At 43.2% G+C, this 22,143-nt stretch overlaps 2 protein-coding genes across 2 annotated transcripts in view; both read left to right on the top strand.

Annotated features, from left to right (window-relative positions):
• LOC147602642 (pentatricopeptide repeat-containing protein At3g16610-like) overlaps positions 1–22,143 on the top strand; it is a 255,088-nt gene that overhangs the window by 114,768 nt on the left and 118,177 nt on the right. The window lies entirely within an intron of this gene.
• Positions 12,150–15,286, top strand: LOC147602645 (transketolase, chloroplastic-like). The gene is made up of 6 exons (XM_086797667.1): positions 12,150–12,916; positions 13,033–13,114; positions 13,178–13,295; positions 13,937–14,219; positions 14,301–14,455; positions 14,551–15,286. The coding sequence occupies exons 1-6, from the start codon at positions 12,404–12,406 to the stop codon at positions 14,618–14,620; spliced, it is 1,221 nt and encodes a 406-aa protein (XP_086653793.1). The 5' UTR covers positions 12,150–12,403; the 3' UTR covers positions 14,621–15,286.

The following is a 22,143-nucleotide window of genomic DNA, read 5'->3' as shown; positions in this document are numbered from 1 at the left end:
TTACCGAGATACCATCTTGGGATATAATGAATCCAAGATACTCAATCTGATGAGTAAAGAAGGTAAATTTGCTCTTTTGGCATAGAGTTTATGTCTATGTAGCAATTGTAGAACTCTACGCACATGCTCCTCATGCTCTTTAACCGAGTTGGAGTATACTAAGATGTCATCAAAGGAAACAAGCACAAATTCATCCAAGTAAGGGTGTAATATATCTTGCATTAGGCGATTGAAGGTTGCAGGAGCATTGGTCAACCCGAATGACATTACAATAAACTCATAGTGGCCATAACGGGTATTGAAAGCTATTTTGGGTATATCTGCTTCCCTAACTCTAATCTAGTAACCAGACCTTAAGTCTATTTTTGAGAAAACTTTGGCCCCATGAAGTCTATCAAGAAGCTCATCTCGATGAGGGATAGGATACTTATTCTTGACGGTGACTTGATTTAACCCTCGATAATCTATGTAGAGTCGAAGAGTACCATCCTTCTCTTTTTTTGGAAAAGAACGGGTGCTTCCCAAGGAGAGCTACTGGGATGTACGAATCCTTGCTCAATGAGTTAGGAAAGTTGCTCTTTAAGTTTAATGGCTTTAGGAAGAGATATTTTATAGGGTGTTTTTGAGATAGGTTGAGCACCACGGATCACCTCAATTTCATGATCGACTTCTCGAGGAGGTGGTAGCCCTGTGAGCTCGTTCAGGAAAGATGTCAGAGAATTCTTGGAGCCAAGAGGGATCTGTTTCTTTACTAGGTTTAGCAACTTAAGTTTAACTAGGAAAACCTATTGTCCCTTACGTGCTCCTTTGAGAAGATGCTTTGCCTTGACTACTTTAGACTTAGGTTTATCTGTCTTTCCTTGAACCGATACTACTTGGCCATGCTCATTTCTAAAAGTGATATTCCCCTGGCTATAATGAATACTAGCATTGTTTGCACTTAACCAATCCATTCCAAGGATCCCATCATAAATTCCTAATGGTAGGACTCTAAAATGACCATGAGTTTACTCACTACCCAATTCGAATTCAAGGTTTCCTACATAATGTTGAGATACTATTTCCTTTCCACTAGCTAGTTCTACAACCATTCTTCTAGCTGGTTTTTGACTCAAGTTTAATTTTCGTTAACACCTTGGAGAAAGAAATGAATGGGTACTGCCCACAATCAATCAAGAGCTAGAATGGCTTACCGTGATGAGTGGTTGGGGTTTGAATAACACCAAATTGTTGATTTGGACCTTGGTGTTCTACTACCGCATGGACTGTGGCACGTTCTTCTTCAGCTATCTCCAGAGTTAGTTCTTTGCTTATAGGCAGTGCGAGCAACTGTTCCGCGGCCTCTGCCACATCCACCACCCCCCTCACACCTTGATGGATGCGGGTTCCACGGCCTTGATTTGATCTACTGCTTTGAGGTAGAGATGATAATAGCTTGGGACAGTTGACCCTGAAGTGTCCCAGCTCATTGCATTCGAAACAAGGGGCCTCTCTAGAAGAAGTATCATATGAGCGGGGAACAAAAGAATTGGCTTGCCGCCCTCGATTGTAGTAGGGAACATTCTATTGGGGCTTCTTGTAAAGTTGATCTTTAGGGTTTGCTTCGGGGTAAGAACTCTTCTGAGGCTTGGCTTTAATAGACTTTAGTTCTTTCACAAGAGGCTTTGCTCGTATAAGAGCATCTTGCAATGCACTCGGCCTTATTTCTTCGAGGCGAGAATCCAAGGGTTTATTCAAGCCTTGGCAAAAACGAGCCACTTGCTAGAAGTCATCATGGTTGGGGCATACTTCCGAAGAGTGATGAATTTAGAATAGTACTCTTCCAAAGTTAAGCTGAACTTCTTGAGACTAAAAAATTCATTCATCTTGATGGATTCATGAGAAGGTGGGAGAAATCATTCCTTCATAGCTTGCTCCCCCTGCAGATAGAACTAGGTCATACCTATTAATTGTATCCTTGTATCTTACATGGTAAAGGTGTTGATGAGTATGAAACTACCCTAAGTTAGACTTAGTAGACTATCTTAAAGGTTTCCCCTATTTAGGAAGTGGGGGACCTTACAAGTGGTATCAAAGCCGATCTTAGTTCCTAGGAAGCGGGGGACCTTACAAGTGGTATCAAAGCCGATCTTAGTTCCTAGGATTTGCTATTTAAAGATTAACTATCAAGAGATTAAAACAAGTGATTGCTTATCATATGAAGAGGAATCAGTCGTCTCTACTAGCCATAGAAGTGATTTGAATATCCTCACATGTTGAGACAATCATCCTATGAAATTGTGCTTATATCTTAGGGGTGCACATGCAAGATATTTGTACAATAAATTTGAGAAATAAAATTGGGGAGAAAACCTTTTGAGGAAAAACATAGGGTGATCTAATTAAGAAATCAGTGAGCTGAATGACTAGAAGGATAGATCGAAACTTTGTTTAGAGAATTTTTAAGGGTATATCTCATTAGTTTGTATATTGTAAATTATTAAGATAATAGCTCCATTACTTGTGTATGGTACCAATACAGGTTTGAATAGTTGACGTGTGAATGCCATCACTGGATGCTTTACACGAGGACGGTCATCTGATTCTTGACCCCGTCTCAGACAAACATGGGTCTACTAACTTCGGATGTTACCAAAAAAATGAAACTCTCATGTGTATTAATATTAAGTGCCTTTAGATGTGGTGCTATGATAAGTATTTGATAGTTTTGAACTTTTCATGGATAATAGCTTTATGGTAGATGGTAAGGGAAGATTAAATTTTGAATTGTTTTCTTGATGACACGGTCCTTTTTTGAAGTTTGTATGATTTTCTTTTTATCTTTGTTATCCAACAAGAATAGGAGGCTCAATGACCAAAAAAATAAAATAAAATAATAGTTGAACGAAAATCTCTAATATTACCAAGGGAAACTTGAAATTTTACCTTTTCATGATTTTATTGTGATGGAAATTCTAGATTAACATGCCCATGACCAAGGATATAAGTAAAGTTAGTCAGCTATCATTGACAATAACAAATAAGTATTGCTTCAGCCTATTAGAGCAATATAAGGAGAGTACTACTCTTCCTATAATATATGAGGTCAAATTTTATGGAGGAGTCAATTTAACTGAGTAGACTTATCAGTGGATGGAGAGTGTCCCAGCAGTTAACCATGTTAAGTGTTGTACTTATTATATCATATAGGAAATATCATGAAATTTATATAGACCAGAAAGGTAAAGACCTTTTCTTAAGAAAGAGAGTTTGAGTCTGAGAGATTTCTTAGATATTTTTTAGGCAAGAGAAAGTGTCTCACCAAGAAAGCTTGGATAATGGCATTAAAGAAGTCCTTCATGGAGCCCAGCTGGAACCATTCAAAGATGAAAGAAATTTGAGGTAGTTACTGATGTTGCCAGTAGTTTAGCACTTGGTGCTGTCTTAGGACAAGAAGGGAGACCAGCGGCTTATATTTCTCGAAAGCTAAAGAAATATAAAGCAAATTATCCCACCGATGATTTAAAGCTCTTAGGAGTTGTTCACTGCCTCAAATTATGGAGACATTATCTCCTGGGAGAAAAATTCTAGCTCGTAATAACTGACCACAAGAGTTTGAAGTGGATCTTCACCCAACCTAACCTCAACATTAGGTAGAGAAGATGGATTGAGATCCTACAAGAATATGACTTCGACATCAAATTCCATCCTGGGAAAGATAATGTGGTAGCGGATGCACTCAGCCGCAAATCCTTCTTGAGTGCAATTTTGATGCCAAATGATCCCATACTAGACAAGGTCAAAGAAGTCTCATCTCATGATCCTGATTACCAAAGGATGGTGAAGTTAGTAGAAGGAGGAGGAACTTCAGAGAAAGAGAAAAATATAATCAAAGGGTACTTTATCCATGATGGGATTCTTTACCTCAATCAAAGGCTATGTATTCCTAAGGATCTAGCTCTAAAGAGGCTAATCCTCCGTGAAGCTTATGATAGCCCTGTTTTGCAGGGCATCCAAGATATGCAAAAACATTGAATGCTGTAAGGAAGAGCTATCATTGGCCAAGCTTGAAAAATGATGTCCTTCGGTACTTGAAGCAATGTCTCTCATGCCAAAGGATCAAAGTTGAAAGAATCAAGATGCTTGGGAAGCTTCAACCCTTGGATATCCCCCAAATGAAATGGGAATGCATAAGCATGGATTTTGTCACAAGTCTTCCCACTGTACAAGCAGGATATGATTCCATATTAGTGGTGGTGGACTTGCTTACCAAAGTAGCTCATCTTGTACCAGCAAATAAAACCTTCAAAGCTTTTGATGTTGCACGGTTATTCGTCAAAGAGGTCTTCAAGCTTCATGGTCTTCGAAGAGGATAGTCAGTGGGATCGGGATTCTGATTTCACTTCAAAGTTCTGGCAATCCTTATTTCAGGTCTTGGGAACTCAGCTTTGCTTTAGTACAGCTTATCAACCAGAGAGACCGATGGTCAGGCTACTGAGAGAGTCAACCAAGTAATTGAAGACATTCTTAGGGCATATTGTGGACGAACCAAGAAGATGGATTCAATACCTTCCTCTTGTAGAATTCGCTTATAATACATCTTATCATCAGAGCATATGATTGTCACCATTTAAAGCACTCTATGGGCAAGAATGTTTATCTTCTCTAAATTTCTATGATCCAACCATAAGAATTGAGGCATCCAGGAAAATGCTTGAAGAAATGGAGGAACAGACCAAGGCGATCCAAAAAGATATTAAAGCTGCTCAAGATTGGCAAAAGCATTATGCTGACACAAGGAGATCTAAAAGGATCTTCAAGGAAGGAGAGAAAGTTCTTCTACGAGTGCGACCCAAGTGTAGTTCTCTGTCACTTGGGAAATATAAGAAATGCAATCCAAGGTATTGTGGGCCCTATACAGTTATTAAGTGTTTGGGTGAAAGTGCATATAAGCTCCAACTCCCATCACATATCAAGGTCCACAATGTATTTCATGTAAAGTTTATTACAACCTTATGTACCTAGTTTAGATCATATTCTTGATGATGAACAAGTTATAATCCCAACTTAGGGAGTCCTAGAACATCTAGTACAGTGGAAAGATTACCCTGAAGAAGCTGCAACTTGGGAAGAAGAAGTGACACTCTTAAAGGATTACCCCAAATTCGAGATGAGGACATCTCAATTTCTTTAAGGAGGGAAGGATGTAACATGCCCATCTTCAATAACACTACCTGCCCATGAATTTATGATATTTTGTGATGTAAAAAAATCAATAATTTTAATAAACGAGCTGTTTCCACTTAGAATCTTAGAATTCTGAGTCCAAATTCAAAATCTGTGTGCGTAATTTTACCCTAATATAGGATTTTACAGCATTCAAAATGGACACCGGATCGGGCTTATATGTAAATTATTAGTTATTTTCACTTAAAATATGGCAAACTTAAACCTTAATAAATGCACGACCAGATGTCCGATTGACAAACGGTCAACACCCCTACAACTAGGGAGATACCACGGACATTTTTGCTAAATCATTTTTTTCACACCGTCGGGCGCTCCAACACGCATATCAAGGTCAGTACCCCAAATTAGGGGTCCTCACCCCAAAAGATGTCGTACACACACTCAAGCGCCCATGCAAGGACCAAGGCCGATCGCCCTAGTGTACGGTCTACATAGGCCGCCACGTGGATGCCCATGCTGCCTCTGACCCCCCGGAAGGTACATGCATACCATAGCTTTTCTCCATGCACATGCACCACTCCTTTCCCCAAGCTCATGCAGACCACAAGTCGGTGTACGTGCACCGTACACCATCCTTTGTACACACGCTTTGCTATCCTTTTCCCTGCACCCGTGCCCGTACTTGCACCTATATAAACCCCCCCGGTATCTCGTGGCCGACAGACCCTAGCCCACTGTTGTGCACGTACTTGTCATTCAGCCACCAGCGTCTGCACCCATCTCCCTGCGCGGCACTGAACTACCGTATTATACCCGACAGCCTTCCAGCAAGCCATTTTTGACCATCTCCAAGTAAGGCCTCTGCATGATATTTCTTGCCTCCTCTCACCCTTGAGCCTAGAGTGTCACTTAGTTGCTCTCTCTCTCTCTCTCTCTCTCTCTCTCTCTCTCTCTCTCTCCCCCCTCCCTCCTTCCCTCCCTCCCTCTCTCCCTCCCTCCCCCCCCTCGTGTGAATAGACTTAAGGGGAGGACTCCTTCTCCTTCTCCTTCTCCTTCTCCTTCTCCTTCTCCTCTCCCTCCTGTTTTGTAGCCATCTCCTTGCAAATTCAGTTTAAGAACACCTCCCCTCCCCCTCGCCCCCTTAGCCGGTGACTTTAGAAAGGGATTTTAGTCTCTTAGAGGCGATTCACACCTAGGGATTTGTTTCTCATAACTTGAGCAAACGAGCTCCAAATTGTGATCCGACTGAAGAGTTGGATTCGTGGCATTGCGGTCTACAAGAAGGTGGGCAGAATGGCTCCTTCACTAAAGTGCCAAAATATCACCCCGAGAGCCGCACACATCAACGAGTCTCGCGAGAAGTTGCTCCAGATACCGCCCCATCTGTCCCCTTGGGAACCCCACAAAGAAATAATGACCAGGTTAGCTTGGTCATCGTTTAAAAGGAGATTTTTATTTATTATCAATCTTTAATGTTAACTTTAAAGACATTAAGAAAGAGAGGCTATTCTTCTTTATACCAAAATTCACGATGAAATTGTTGTTTTCTCAAGGAAAGTGACAAAATCTGTCATGTTCTAGAATCTGTTTGTAAAATGTTATCTTGATTGAGTTAATAAGTACATGTATATTCTTCTCTCACCTCAACGCTAACCCTGTTTCCGTGCTTGTGTAGGCGGTGTGGCAAGGTTAGCAAGGCCCATAGTCAACCCAAGGTATCCCTCATACCATTGGGAGAATAAGATTTTGCCAATGGAGGCGAAAATTGTGATGCTGCCTAGTTCTACGGGCCCAAGCTATTGCAGTGATGAATAAACCCTCCCTAGCGCGTAGACATCCCTCTGAGGAGCGGGAGGATCAAGCGATGGAGCCTAAGAGGGAGTCATGCCCGGCTGGAGTCCTCGCCAGCCTGCTGCTGCCGGTAATGAGGTGTATGGTCCCGTAGGGAAATGCCCAGTTCGTAGAGGCTGGAAGACCGAGTTCTAGATCATCGGGAGAATAAAGTAAAGAGCTTAGATTTGGCTATGAATAATTTTGAACATTGTACCTATTTTTTTAAATAATACTTTGTTTGTAAACATTGTGTATTATTGATAAAGACTATTTAAACGAACCATGTGTAAGGATTTTAATTAACAAACTTGTTTATTTATGTCAAACAGTGTGGTAGGATTAATTAGAAAATAAATTGATGCATGAGTTAGGTGGAAAGAGGGAGGATGAGACGCCCTGACGGCAACATCCTACGGATGGGTGGACTCGATTAGTCGGGTAACTTTCCAATAAATTAATTGAATTATGTTAGATAAATAGATCCCTAGGCAGCCCTATTCTAGAGGACTAGGTCAACGGCTGTGCCTTGCATATATAAGGAAAAAAGCATTGTTTCTAAAAGTCAAGAATAGAGGTTTCCCGAAGTAAAGTCGATCACTCTACGAGTGGTTTGATTTTAGAAACCCTTTTAAAAGACCACGCTCCCCCTGCGAGATAGAACTAGGTCATACCTACTAATCGTATCCTTGTATCTTACATGGTCAAGGTGTCGATGAGTAGGAAACTACCCTAAGTTAGACTTAGTAGACTGTCTTAAAGATTTCCCCTATTTAGGAAGCGAGGGACCTTACAACCTACTAGGAAAAACAAATATAGTCCCTCACATGGAGCTATGTAGATTCTCCTTACATATAGTGCTCATGGGGTTGGTGAGAACTTCCATGGATCATCACACATAGGGCTCAACAGTCCTTTACTATATACCCTAGTTTTCCCTAATAATAGCATTCTATACTATTTCCACTTTGATTTATTTGCCATCCACCATGGACTCTATGGCTCCCCTTGCCTCCAGAGTGGCCTCTTCCACCTTTTTTATGATTGAGAGTCTTGTTGTTATTGTCTATGACTCTTGTTTCCACATCGACCTACACCTCAACCTTTAGACCAAGATCTGGGTGGTTGCAGGATCAGGGTGCCCAGTTTTGTCCGCTTATTAGGAACCCTATAAAGAGTGAAAAAACATGCATTTTTTAACCTTTAGTGGCCAATCTCTCCTAGTAGCTAACGAAGGAATTTCCTTTCAAGTTCTTTTGTTGGAACATGACATGCAAAGTTGGGAATATGTTTGCATAATTTAATTAAGCATTAGATAGGTGAAAGTATTATTTCCTTAGGTACAAAATCAATGTATACACCCTGTCCCAAATTTGGACTGATTTCATAAAATGTTAATGTCTTTTACATATAGACTCATATGAGATTCTCACTTTGGATCTTAGATCTTCACATAATATAGAGATTATGATTTTTTGAGAAAATTTTAAGATATTTGTATATTTACTTTAAATATTTCAAGGCCTTTAAAGTGATATAATACATGCCACTTTTGCACCCACAATAACTACCACTTAAAATGCTCAATCTTGTAGATCAAAAGAGTGGTAGATAGACATTAGTAGAATGTGGTGGTTAGTCAAAATTGCAAATCCAATGGTTGGATTTTTTATGATATCTTTTCCAAAATGCTTCCAGGTTAACAGAAGGCCTACAAATATTAAGAATATAATTAATAAAATTATATTTTTGATATAAATCATCTAAAACTTATAGGGACTAGTATACTTGTAATGGTGCATCTATGGAAAGAAGAATTGGATCACTCTATGTATGGAAAAATCATCATATTTTTGATTAATTAGACTAATTTATATTAATTTAAGTTATATTGGGTTAATTTGAGTGCATGTGTATTTTCTATTAGTTGCTTGATCTCATTTGAAGTCCCTTGCCCCCCCAATTTTTATCTCTAAGCATTGTCCCAGTGCAGCATAAACTGGACACCCTCATCTTGCAACAATCCATCTGCCTCTACCTATGTCTGAGTAGAAGGCATAGGCATATGCGCTCCTTCATATTCCTAAAAGATGATTTACTCACGACATTCATCTCCTTAACTGGTCATAAGGGCTATAAGGTCCTGAAAGTTAGGAATTTTTTTTTGAATCTAAATAGAAGTCTAAAACTTCTCATTTATTCCTAGCCCATTCAATGTGATACATAGCTGTCCCTTTGTCACGTTATTATGTAACTCATACTTTAACTATATCTTTCTAGCCTTGGTACTTTTCTATATAGCTTAACCAAGGTAAAAGCATCTTTAGGCGTCACTATATCCTGTATGTGACTAATCATAGAGTCTAACACACTAATAGAGAGCTAGTACATGACCTTGCTGGTCCTTTTATGCCATGCTTTAAAAACATGTACTTGTTGTTGTGGAATGGGATTTTCTTTGGGAAGCTCCAAACCCTTCTCATCACCTGTAATGAACTCCTAATATCCTTTTCCCATGAGGAAATTTTTCATCTTGAACTTTCATGCTTAGAAGTTGTTCCTATCCAGCTTCTCACTCATAATGTTGAATAGACTATCAACCATAATTATTTGTAGTAACTTTCATTAGTTTACAAAAATGATATTCCGCTATCCAAATGACACACTTGTAATAAATTCTACATTAACAATAATCCTCGGGAGGCTGTACTTTTAGGAAGACCTACATATAACATGTATTCAAAGGGTATTAAAAAATACCATTTTCTATGAATTTTGACTTAGTAAAATGACCCCTGTTTCTTTATAAACTTATAGTTTTTTTTATTTCAAATCTCCATTTAAGACCACCTTATGTAATTAGATTTCTATAAAGTTTGTTCAAAATCTTGGTTTAAAAAACCCCTCCTAATGATCGCACACATAGTAGAACTACATATGTTTAAGTGAACCCCTCAAGCATAATAATCTTGCAATCTCTAGTAATTTGTCTTGATAAATATACACACAATTACTTAAGGTACTATAAACTTGTTATACTATCACTTTATGTGAACCAAGGTACCATAAACCTATAATACTATCACTAAGTGAACCAAGGTATTGTAAACTTATTATATTGTCACTAGTCACTAGTCACTAGTCACTAGTCACATCAACATAAGTGTGCCATATATATGCAGATCCTAAAAACTATGTAGATACTTTATATCAATTGAAATACATAATTGTCACTAGTCACTAGTCACATCAACATAAGTGTGCCATATATATGCAGATCCTAAAAACTATGTAGATACTTTATATCAATTGAAATACATAATTGTCACTAGTCACTAGTCACTAGTCACATCAACATACTTTATATCAATTGAAATACATAATTGTCACTAGTCACTAGTCACTAGTCACATCAACATAAGTGTGCCATATATATGCAAATCCTAAAAACTATGTAGATACTTTATATCAATTGAAATACATAATTGTTTGTGAGACTAACAATTACAAAGATGTTGCACTGGCCAAAACAATTGCTTTTAACACTTGCACATAGTGTCTATAAAAAACTTGCTGGCCCAAAACGGGGTGCGAAACAAATCTAAATCAATTTTTGAGATACCACAAAGCCTTAGGGGCTTAGCATATAATATACACTACGCTCTTTCTTCACTGAAGAGAGCTCCCCAAGATATGACAATGCCCCCTCTTGCTATGATTGCTACTATTGTCCTTGGCTAGTAGCTACATGTCAAGATTTGTTTGGGAATCAAAGGAAAAGAGATGAAATTACACTTACCCATGTACCGCTTCCTTTGCTTGCCTCTTGCTTACTTCTTGAGCTCTTCATGCGAACTACCACCTTGGCTAGTAGGTACATGTCAAGATTTGCTTGGGAATCAAAGGAAAAGAGATGAAATTACACTTACCCATGTACTGCTTCCTTTGCTTGCCTCTTGCTTACTTCTTGAGCTCTTTATGCGAACTAGCACTTTGATACCATGATAAGAATGTGGGGGAGAGGGTGAGCTAGAGCTCCTTGCAAGCAAACTTCTTCACACATACATACAAGAGTAGATAAGCACACGAGAGATGGATGGATGGATAAACTTTCTTTTATCTTCTCACTTCTCTACAACCATAACATAAAGATAAGAGTACATACACACTAAAACAAAGAAGGTCATTGCATAGTGTGAAGCCAACTATATGAGTTGGTGCCATAACTCTAGTAAACCAATATAGCCTATAAACCACTAGTGGCATATCAACCATAATCTCACCAACCAAGCCAGTGGCGTAAGTGCGAAGCTATCATCCTAGTGGATCATCCATATCCACACTAGTTGAGCTTGATATCTTAACATGTGTGCATGTGTGTGTGTGTGTCTCCACACATTATACGCACTCCACACATTATACGCACTGGTTGGATATATCTAATGATTTTTTTCCTTTACAAATATAGCCTAAGGTTGGGTGTATAGTCTGAAAGAAAAAAAGGGGCTATTTGTAGCCAATGGTTATTTTATGAGAGTCTTAAAAAATTTGTTGGGGTATTTTAAAAGAAAAATATCTAGCCAAAGATTTTAAAAGTGTCCAAAAACACTAGTTTTAAGTGAGGTAACATGACAAAATTGCTAAATAATGTATTAAATGCCAAGACATAAGATATAAATTAGTAAAGATTAGCTAAGGTTTATATGCTTTTATGTTTATAAAAGCTATATATTATACTTTTGATAGCTTATTTACATCTATTTCATGACACGGCATCTTAGTTTTTACCTTTGTCCAACTCCAATTGTAACAATGGAGGACATGTGGGACACCCTCAACTTTTCTAGGGAGTTGGTGTATTAGTCCACAACTAGCTCAAAATTTATTTGTTGTCACAATCCCAAAACGTGGTACTTGGTCTTGTGCTGCATTTTGACCCAATTTACCCATCAAACCATGATTTTGGCTTTCCTCGCCGACCGTTGAGAATGGGTCATCCTACGTCTTACCTTATTGACCCAATGTACCCATCAAACCATGACTTCGGCTCCTCGTTGTTGAGAACAGGTCATCCTGCTTACAATAAACAGGAAGGGTTAAAATACGGAGTGGTTAATATCGTGTGAATGAAACTCTCATTTGGTTGCATCTCTATCTAGCGATCAATAACTTCCAATAAAGTGCCATATCCACTTAGCTTCTGCTAGAGATTGCCGCATTGCTGTTGAGGTGCGAAGACCAGGATGTGGTGGGCGGTAAGGCAAACACCGGCAGCCACACGTTGTAAGGAAATTTGCCACTCCCCCTGTTTGGCTCTCTCGTGGGAAGCCTTGTGGCGTGCGCGTTTGTCTTCTGTTTACAGGAGAGGGGGGGAGAGCGAGAGCAGAGTGCCACACGAGACCCTATGGCTACCACTTCCTCTAGCCCCTTTACAGCCGCCTGCGTCTCCTCCCTCTCTTCCCACGCCGTCTCGGCCTACTCTGACTGTTCCACATCAGATCACATTATCCCTTCGCCCTTCGCCAAACTCACAGGCGTCAAGCTCTCCTCCACCTCGACCTTCTATAGCCACCAACACCAGCAGAAGAGGAGCAGCCGCAGGGGTAGCCAGCAAGTCCCCCATGTCATTGCGACAGCAGCCGTGGAGACCGTGCCGAAGACCGATACCTCCCTGGTGGAGAAGTCCATCAATACCATCCGCTTTCTCTCGATCGATGCCGTGGAGAAGGCCAACAGTGGGCACCCGGGCCTGCCCATGGGATGCGCCCCCATGGGCCATATCCTCTACGATGAGATCATGAGGTACAACCCCAAGAACCCCTACTGGTTCAACCGAGATCGCTTTGTCCTCTCCGCTGGCCACGGCTGTATGCTGCAGTACGCCCTACTCCATCTCGCCGGCTACGATAGCGTCCAGGTCCGGTGTCTCTGTCTCTGTCTCTGTCTCCCTCTCCCTCTCCCTCCTCCGCTCCCTCTAACTTACCTACCTTCCCTTGCTGAGCGGCGCTCTGATTCACTGTGTGGCCTTGGCAGGAAGATGATCTGAAGCAATTCAGGCAGTGGAAGAGCAGGACTCCCGGTCATCCTGAGAACTTCGAGACCCCTGGTATCGCAGGTGTGTGTGTGCGCGCACTGTCTTTGCGAATGTTTTTGATTCCTCATACTCAGAAATGCAAAGTCGTGTCTCGCAGGCCCCTTGGTCAGGGCATCTGTAATGCCGTAGGCTTGGCGCTCGCCAAGAAACATCTAGCTGCACGCTTCAATAAGCCGGACGCCACTATTGTGGATCACTACACGTAAGCCTGTTTTCCACCTCGCTCCAGCTGTGTACTTGGCCTTAATAATAATATATATTTGCATATTTTGGGCAGGACTTTTTAGTTTGCGGCGCATTTTTGCCTGCTACGGCCATGACTACCCTTCACTCTTTTGAAGCTGGAATGGATTAGGTAGTAAACTATGTAGTGAGATAAGACTTGGGGAATGAGCTGCTAGACGACCCAAAGGGTCATCTTACAACAATAGGAAAGTGGTATGACCACTGAGGGAGGTCACTTTTGTTCTTCTGGGTGGCTGTAAGCCTGCTGCTGATGGTTTATCTTGGGGTAAAAGCTTCCACCAAAGAGCCGGGGAGAGGTCTGAGGCTTACAATAGTTTGGCAGCAGGTACTTAATCTGTTTAAGACTATGCCCAGTTTTGTACAACGATAAATTTGTTGTTACCGTGGATTTTGCAGACTGTGATGTCAGTCCGTCCACAAGTAGGATCATGTCAGTTGTGTAGTGTGGTGTTGCTTCTTGCCTTTTAAGCTACATTTTAGCAATCTCGCAGATATAGCCCTCTTGTAAGTTTGACATACATTTTTTGCTTGTGGGCTGGTCGCTGTAATGGTTTTGCGCTGCTGCCTACCTTAGATTTGACCTGGGCCAATGTTCAGGTACTGTATTGTGGGAGATGGATGCAACATGGAGGGAATATCAAATGAAGCTTGCTCTCTTGCAGGGCATTGGGGTCTTGGAAAGCTTATCGCTTTCTATGATGATAACCATATTTCTATTGATGGTGACACGGAGATTGCATTTACTGAGAGTGTTGACGCTCGTTTTGATGCTCTTGGTTGGCACACCATTTGGGTCAAAAATGGCAACACAGATTATGATGCTATCCGAAAAGCCATTGCGGATGCCAAAGCTGTGATTGATAAGCCAACTCTTATCAAGGTCTAGACTCACCTCAGCTACGTAACTCTTATCTTGGCTTATATTTTTTATGAACGCCTTACATTTGCCTCACCTCTGCAGGTGACAACTACCATTAGATTCGGTTCACCAAACAAAGCCAATTCTTACAGTGTCCATTTCCATGGTAGTGCACTTGGTGCCAAAGAGGTGGAGGCTACCCGCCAGAACCTGGGCTGGCCTTATGAACCCTTCTTCGTTCCAGAAGATGTGAAAAGGTGTGTAAGTGGAGACTTGTTTTCCGATTTGCAAGTTTCCAGGCGTAAAGGCATTGTACCGAACAACTAAACTGCGTGGAATGATTTACTTGCAGTCACTGGAGTCGCCATGTTAACGGTGGAGCAGCCCTAGAAGCAAAATGGCAGGCAGATCTAACTGCATAGCTGCAAAGTAGCCCAAACCTTCTGCCGTGCTCCATCGCTCTAGGGGGGTATGGGGCTCAACTGTAAGAAGCCGACAATAAAAGTCAGAGGCAATCCGCCTCACCATAGAAGGATCCGAGTGAAGTGTTTAAACACTCCTAGTAAGAGTCCACTTACATGTGTGTCCGCTCAAGTCCGATACTCACAAATGTAGGCCCGAGAAGCATGTCCAAGACACTACAAACACCGCATATCCGATCATCACTACACGAACACACAAATGAGAGAGAGTAAAGGGGTTCGGCTAGAACTCGCCACCCGCTCCAAACCATACACACACTGTGGTAAGCCATTCCCGAGCTAGAGGTCAAAGCAACCCTTGCAAGCCCGCACACACAAGGCAGACGTGTCCCATACCATGCGCCCCTAATCCTCATAGCTCAATGACGAGTTCACACTACAATATAAATTGTGTCTAACGAGAGGAAGACTGGGGGAGAAAAATTGGATATCCGATTCCTAAGTGTGCGATCCCTACTATCCACAATAGCCACTGGTTCATGGGGAACATAGGTAGATAGATCCTCAAGTTTCATGTCAGAAACCAAGTTATATTCTGCACCCATCACCTCTTTTAATTTGTTAACTTGAAAGATAGGATGTACACGTACTCCATCTATGGGAGATTCAACCTATATTAATCTTTTTCAAGATCATATAAGGTCCATCAAATCTTGGAGACAACTTATAGACTTTTCTAGTGCGCATTACGTGACAATCTTTTGGGATTCTCAAATAAACTTCTTCGAGGACTCTAGCTGATCGCTTTTGATTAGCATCAAATTGTGCTCTATCCAACGCACTCTTGATGCTATCTCTTGCAAATTACAATATCTCTTGCTATTGTGTAAGAAATCAATTGCAACACCAACTCGGACTTGCTTTAAGCCAATCATCCACGGGGTGCAAGGCTGATATCCTTGGTGCTAGGCTTCATTATGGCTGAGTTTGCCTTGTATCTCCGGAGCTTTGATAGAAACTCAGCACACAGACCTTTGTATGAATGTATGCTGTGTGTGGGTGGGGGGTGTGTTTGTGGGAGGCTGGAGCATATATTGATACCAAGTTCTACACCCACTATTGGGCACTAATGACGTTAGTGGGGATGTCGTAGTATCTAGTCCATACTATGCATGATGGAGTTGATGGTTTATTGTCTTGTGGATGACTACCATGAGGTTATATATTGCACTAATGACGTTAGTGGGGATGTCGTAGTATCTAGTCCATGCTTGCACTTGCACTTTCAGTTCGTTGATTTGTTCATCTTTCTTGATAGTCTCGTGTTTCAGTGCTGCTAATTCTCCCTGGAGTTTCTTCAGTTCTTGCATGAGGTAGGCTTCCCATGGTGTCGGCTTGCTCACGGGTGGAGGAATGGGCGGTAATCGTGAAGCGGTGACTGAGGCAAAAGACTTCTTACTTTCCATGTGTTGCTGCTGATAAAGGAGAGGGTTGTTGGTGGAATGAGTCCCCCCTCAAGGGCACCCTCTCCCCTTTGGGGGAGACTCAGAAAATGTGACCTACAAGATGCTCAGCTCTACAGGTGCAGGGGAGAGTTATGTTGCTGCCTTGGGGGCCTGAGCAAGGGTGGGTGGGGAAAAGGTTACACAAAGGTGCAGGCGGGCGAAAGAGAGAGAGAGAGAGAGAGAGAGAGAAGCGAAGAGAGAGAAGGCGGGTGGGAAGAGAGAAGCGAAGAGAAAGGGGGCGCAAAGGTGCAGGCGGGCGAAATGCAGGCAGAGAGAGAGAGAAGCGAAGAGAAAGGGGGCGAAGAGAGAGAAGGCGGGTGGGAAGAGAGAAGCGAAGAGAAAGGGGGCGCAAAGGTGCAGGCGGGCGAAATGCAGGCAGAGAGAGAGAGAAGCGAAGCGAAAGGCGGGTGGGAAGAGAGAAGCGAAGAGAAAGGGGGCGAAGAGAGAGAAGGCGGGTGGGAAGAGAGAAGCGAAGAGAAAGGGGGCGAAATGCAGGCAGAGAGAGAGAGAGAGAAGCGAAGAGAGAGAAGGCGGGTGGGAAGAGAGCGGGATCCTGGTGGGCATGGCCGACGAGCACGATATAAGATGACTGCTCTATCAGTGGTGACTCCCTGGGAGCACTCTCATGGGTTCTGACAGGTCGTCTGGATCCTTCTGCTTTTGTTGGGGCCAACAGAAGGCGCTGGAGGCATGTTTGAGACCAGCTGTTGATCGTGTGTACAGTGCCCAAGGTGCAGGCGGGCGAAAGAGAGAGAGAGAGAGAGAGAGAGAAGCGAAGAGAGAGAAGGCGGGTGGGAAGAGAGAAGCGAAGAGAAAGGGGGCGCAAAGGTGCAGGCAGGCGAAATGCAGGCAGAGAGAGAGAGAGAGAGAAGCGAAGAGAAAGGGGGCGAAGAGAGAGAAGGCGGGTGGGAAGAGAGAAGCGGGGCGAAATGCAGGCAGAGAGAGAGAGAGAAGCGAAGAGAGAGAAGGCGGGTGGGAAGAGAGCGGGATCCTGGTGGGCATGGCCGACGAGCACGATATAAGATGATTGCTCTATTAGTGGTGACTCCCTGGGAGCACTCTCATGGGTTCTGACAGGTCGTCTGGATCCTTCTGCTTTTGTTGGGGCCAACAGAAGGCGCTGGAGGCATGTTTGAGACCAGCTGTTGATCGTGTGTACAGTGCCCAAGCACGGTGTGGTGTTCTCTGGTTGGCAGAGGCCAACGAAGTTCAAAGCATGGTGGTCGTCAAGGTGGCATTAAGCACGGCAGCTGTCAACAGGCAGTGGCAACTTGCAAGCGTGGTGGCTGTCAAGGCGCAGTGCTAAGCACGGTGACGGTGTGCTCTTGTTGGCAAAGGCCAAAAAGGCGCTAAGTGCGGTGGCTGTGAATAGCAGGCAGTGCCAAGCCTGGTGGTCTTCAAGGGGAAGCGCTAAGCGCGGTGGTCATCAAGGCGGTGGTGGCGGTCTGCAATTCACCGGACTGACACGAAGGCAGTACAGCCCAGCACGGAGGTAGCAGCGTCAGAGCTGAGAAGGGATGCACATCTTAGTTACTCACTGCTGTAACGATGAATGGATGGCGTGTCATGTGACAGCCAGCAGAAACGGTGCTGTGGGCTAGATCTTAGCAGGCGCAACTTTGATAGCTAGCGGATGAGAAATGGCAAGGTCGTGCTGATAGAAGGCGCGCTATGCACGCTGCAAGGTAGGTGGATAGCTGGCCGGGGAGACTTTTTCGTCACTATCTGCAGAGCTGGAGCATTGATTGCGCAACAGGATAAGGGCTGCAAATTGTTGTCAATGTTGATTGATGCTGAGGTACTCGGTGGTGACAGCTGGCAAGCAATGGTGAAAGCTGGCCGTGTTTATAACACGCAAGTTGGCCATGTTGATAGCATGCAAGAATTACCTGCAACTCGCATTGAGGGCACCCTAATGGTACATGGCAGTTGACACTTGACCAAAGGGAGAATTTATTATCACTATTTGTAGAATTGAGCATTTATTGATAATGCATGCTTTGGTGCATTGATGGCGGGGTCTAGTGCTGAGCTGGAGCCCTATCGATCTAGGCACTGAATTTGTAGTGTGATGAAGATGCTTCAACTTCATGGAAGCAAGCACTTGAGACTTCTCACCTTGACTCTAGTGGCAAAATGCATGGGGGTATCCTCTTCATTTTGTAAGCAAAATTCACCTTTGTTGGCAAGGCTTCAATTATGTTGGTGGGACAAGCTCAGCTTCTCCATCGGAATTCTTTGGCAACATGGGTTGTCTTTCAAATGTGTCTTAGTGAACACTTCTTCTTCAGCGGCTTTGTTCCTTTTACGGCTGTGTGTCATCTAATGACATGCTCTAAGGCATGTGTATCTTGGAGCGATGGTAACTTGGTGTCATGGACGACCTAGTGCCTTCATCGACTTTATGTCATTATTTGACTGTGTCGAGTAGATGTTTGTTCTCAACATGGCATGAGTAAGATATGCCTGTGTGAGATTTACACGAGATTACATGTGTGTGATTGGTCTTAACAAATGGTGTCAACATGGCATGCATGAAATGCATGCGTGACATTAGTGAGGGATTACATAAATTGCTTATGTGCATGTCACCTTTGTGGTTGATGTAATCTAACTTGGTTAAGCCAGTGGGCACTATCACTGAGTGTGATGTGTGAGTACTTGATAAGCACACCCTGCGCAATATGGATGCTTGATCAAGAGGGAGTGTTAGAATCTAGGTGATCTAGCATTTATTGTGTGAATTTGTGCACATTGGGGACAACTCAGTTGAGCCTAAGGATAGAATAATAGACATGAAGTCTAAGGTTATTCTCTTATATAAGTGGCCAATTACTAAGGGGAATAGTAAAGCCTGATGGACCTAGATAAGGGCTAGGTGGCAAGCCCTTGACATCATTGCTTAGGTCATTGGGAGGGCTCTTGAAGCCTATATAAGTTGTATCTTTCTTTGTGAATAATGAGCAAGCTTGATAGGTCTTTGTGACCTTCCTTTGTGGAAACACTTGTCCCGAGCTTATTTCTTTGCTTGTTACTGTGTTAATCTCTTGCTTCACTTCTAGCTTTGTGCTAGTTATGTTTATCTTAATGTTCTTTGATTATGTTGATTAAAGTAGCATTAATCTTTGAGGTTAGGATTAAGCTTTGTGCTTGTGGCAGTTAGGGTTTCACTCTCTAGTGCAATCCCTAATATTCCAATAAGTAGGCGGCGCTTTAGAGGCGACGTAGGTGCTGGCCACGCCGACTAGGCTGGCAGGCAGCGCTGGCTCATTGGGCTAGGAGTGGCATTGACTACCTGAGTGTAGGAGGTACAAAAAAGTGGCAGCAAGCAGCACAAGGCTGTCAACACAGACTGAAGCTGCCGCAAGTGCTGGCTGAGGCTAGCGCAAACGAAGGCTCTGTTGGCAGCAAGCAGAGCAAACCAAGCAGGCCGCTAGAAGGCGGCCAGGCGTAGCAAGTGGTGTTAGTAACAGCGCTGGCTGCACAGATGCACACGGCTAGGTACAGGCTGCAGCACTGGCAGCAGATGGCTACAGGTAGCGGCACACAGAAGTAGGTGGCACTATCAATAGTATAGTATGCCCAGGCGTATAACAAGATGGCAGCGCACATCAGTAGCCGGTGAGGGGTGCTAGAAGAAACTCATTGATCAAAAAGCTTGATAATGATGATGATGACGACGAAGATGGTCTTCTCGCACTCTCCCATGAACTCGATGTTGACGAAGAAGAAGACAATCTTCAAACTTTGATGATAGCCACCACCCTTCAATGTGCTTGTTCGTGGAGCTACAAGAGAGGTCCAAGCCTTTTTATACTTGAGGAGGGCCTTGCTTTTTCCCAAAAGCTTATCCATGCTTTTGCTTTTGCCTTTAACTCTTTGCTTTTCTCTTTTGCTTTGTAATAATAAAATTTTGACTTTTAATTAAGTTCTTGTGCTTTGCTTTTCTGGCTTTAAGGCGTCGCTTTTTGGCCTTAGAGTTTCTTTTTAAGAAAGCGGCTTTTAGCTTTTTGGTCCGGCTGAGTCTCCTCTTGCAAGTGGTGCCCTAGCTCGCAGTCAACCCAATTTGACTTTTTGCTTTTTCTTGGTTTTTTACCAAGACTGGTGCTTTTTCTTGAGCAAACCTTATGGTCCCTATCCCCATGCCTTCTTCCACCTGTCTGGTGTCCGAGCAAGGGTTTCATCATGTGAAATAAGCTAGGAGGGCCAAGTAGTTACATATGGGATGCCAGGGCTGACTAGTATGGACTCCTGTGAGTGGAACCTTAGCCCCTGACTCGCGGGAGGTTTGCGGACGCGAACCTACAAGTGGGTGGTGAGCTTGCTTGCACCCCTATTATTTGGTTTCTCTAATCTTGTTTATGACTATGTATTAGGTGATCCTTGGGAGTCCCTGACAGTTGATATCAGAGCTAACCTAATTGCGAAGGCACGAAAAAGCAAGGTTTGCATGTCGTTTGTGTTTTTCAGGGTCACCTAAACCAGATATCGCTTGGTCACCATATCTGCTTTTTGAATCTGCAAAAAGTAGGTGCTTTTTTAGGTTTTGCTAGTAGCACAAGATTATTTGTGGATTTTGAGAGAAGGGGGAGAAAGGGGAGAATTGTATGCACGCGTGCAAGTGAAAGTTGTTCCAAGAAACTGTTAGCAATCATCTCCTGTCCCTACCATATTACTAAGTAGGGAATGAGGACCATTGTTGTGAGTGTGCCCGCCCATATAGGAGCTTTCTCCATTTTTCCCCATTGTCCATGTTTTTCTCCCAGCTTTGCTAGGAGTAGGGGGGCTGTATGAGCTGGCCGACTGCTATACCTATTGGCCGACGTGTATCTCCTAGTCGATTAGTGTTTTTCTGCTGGCGCCAACTCATACTATGTTGGCAAACTGCTTTCATGCTGGCCGACTGGACGTTTTCCAGTCATGGGTCCCATCAGTAACGAGTCAGCAGCCCAGTTGTTGCTACTGACCGACTGGCTACCCTTCTTATATATATCACATGCCTTGCCCTCCCACTCAATTTGTACTAGATTCTGATGTATACAGTAGAGTTTATGTTGGGGTAAAGGCATTATGCCCACCCTTATAGTGTGTACAAGCCCATAAGTTTTATAGTACATAGTACACTTAGTACTTTTAATGTACTAAGTGCACTATGTGTACTAGAGCAAATATACATGTGTGATAGGGGAGTCACACACTCATACTTTGTGAGTTGACTTATCCCCCACATGTCTTTCTCTCTCTCTCTTCCTTCTTCTCTGTGTGTGTCTCCTACATGAAACCCTAACTGTTTCAGCTGAGCTTATTAAGCTCCTTCAACTGGTATCAAAGCTTGGAGTAGTCAGGGATATACTGGCCATTCTTCACCTCTCCAGCCAAGCCGAGGGGGTTGAAGAACTTGCCACCGGGGTAGCCTTGGAGGCCAGTGGAGTTACTGAAATTCTCAGCAGTGCGTGACTAGGGCGTCGCCCAGTCCACGGCCTGGCTGCCCGGATCAAAGAAATCCACCCATCGCTTGCTCTCCACCCACCCCATCAGCAACAGCTGGGTACCCAACAGGGTTCCGAATGAGAAAGGCGCAACAGCTCCGAGCGGTGCTCCTGCTTCGAACTATGGCACACCACTCCACGCTTGCCCGTCGCCTACCAGTCTGACTCCAACTTCGCTCGTCGTCGACCTGCGTGCCATCCCCACTTTGTGCCCGAACCCTTGTTGCTGACCGAGTCGGCTCAGTCTTCTGCTGCACGCCTCAGGAGCTCCCGCTTGAGGAACTGCCGTCTGCACAGTGGCTACCCTTTAACCATACTCCCGCCTGGGGAGCCCTCCATCTGCACAGTCTTTCTGTAGCTCGCCTGAGGAGTATGTTACATGATATGGTTTTATCCGCTAGATTTTAAATTCCATTTTCCTCCCAAAATTCAAATTCGAATAAAGTAGCCGTTTTGAAGCTTCAAATTAGAAAACGTTTCTTCTTAAGAGAAAAGGTTTGACTCCCTTAAACTGCCAAATAAAAGGGCC

Source organism: Cibotium barometz, chromosome 66 (genome assembly GCF_041138505.1).
Source record: "Cibotium barometz isolate CiBa-2024 chromosome 66, ASM4113850v1, whole genome shotgun sequence".
Classification (NCBI taxonomy): domain Eukaryota; kingdom Viridiplantae; phylum Streptophyta; class Polypodiopsida; order Cyatheales; family Cibotiaceae; genus Cibotium; species Cibotium barometz.
The sequence above is the reverse complement of the archived record's forward strand: the minus strand, read 5'-3'. Positions and strand labels throughout refer to the sequence as shown.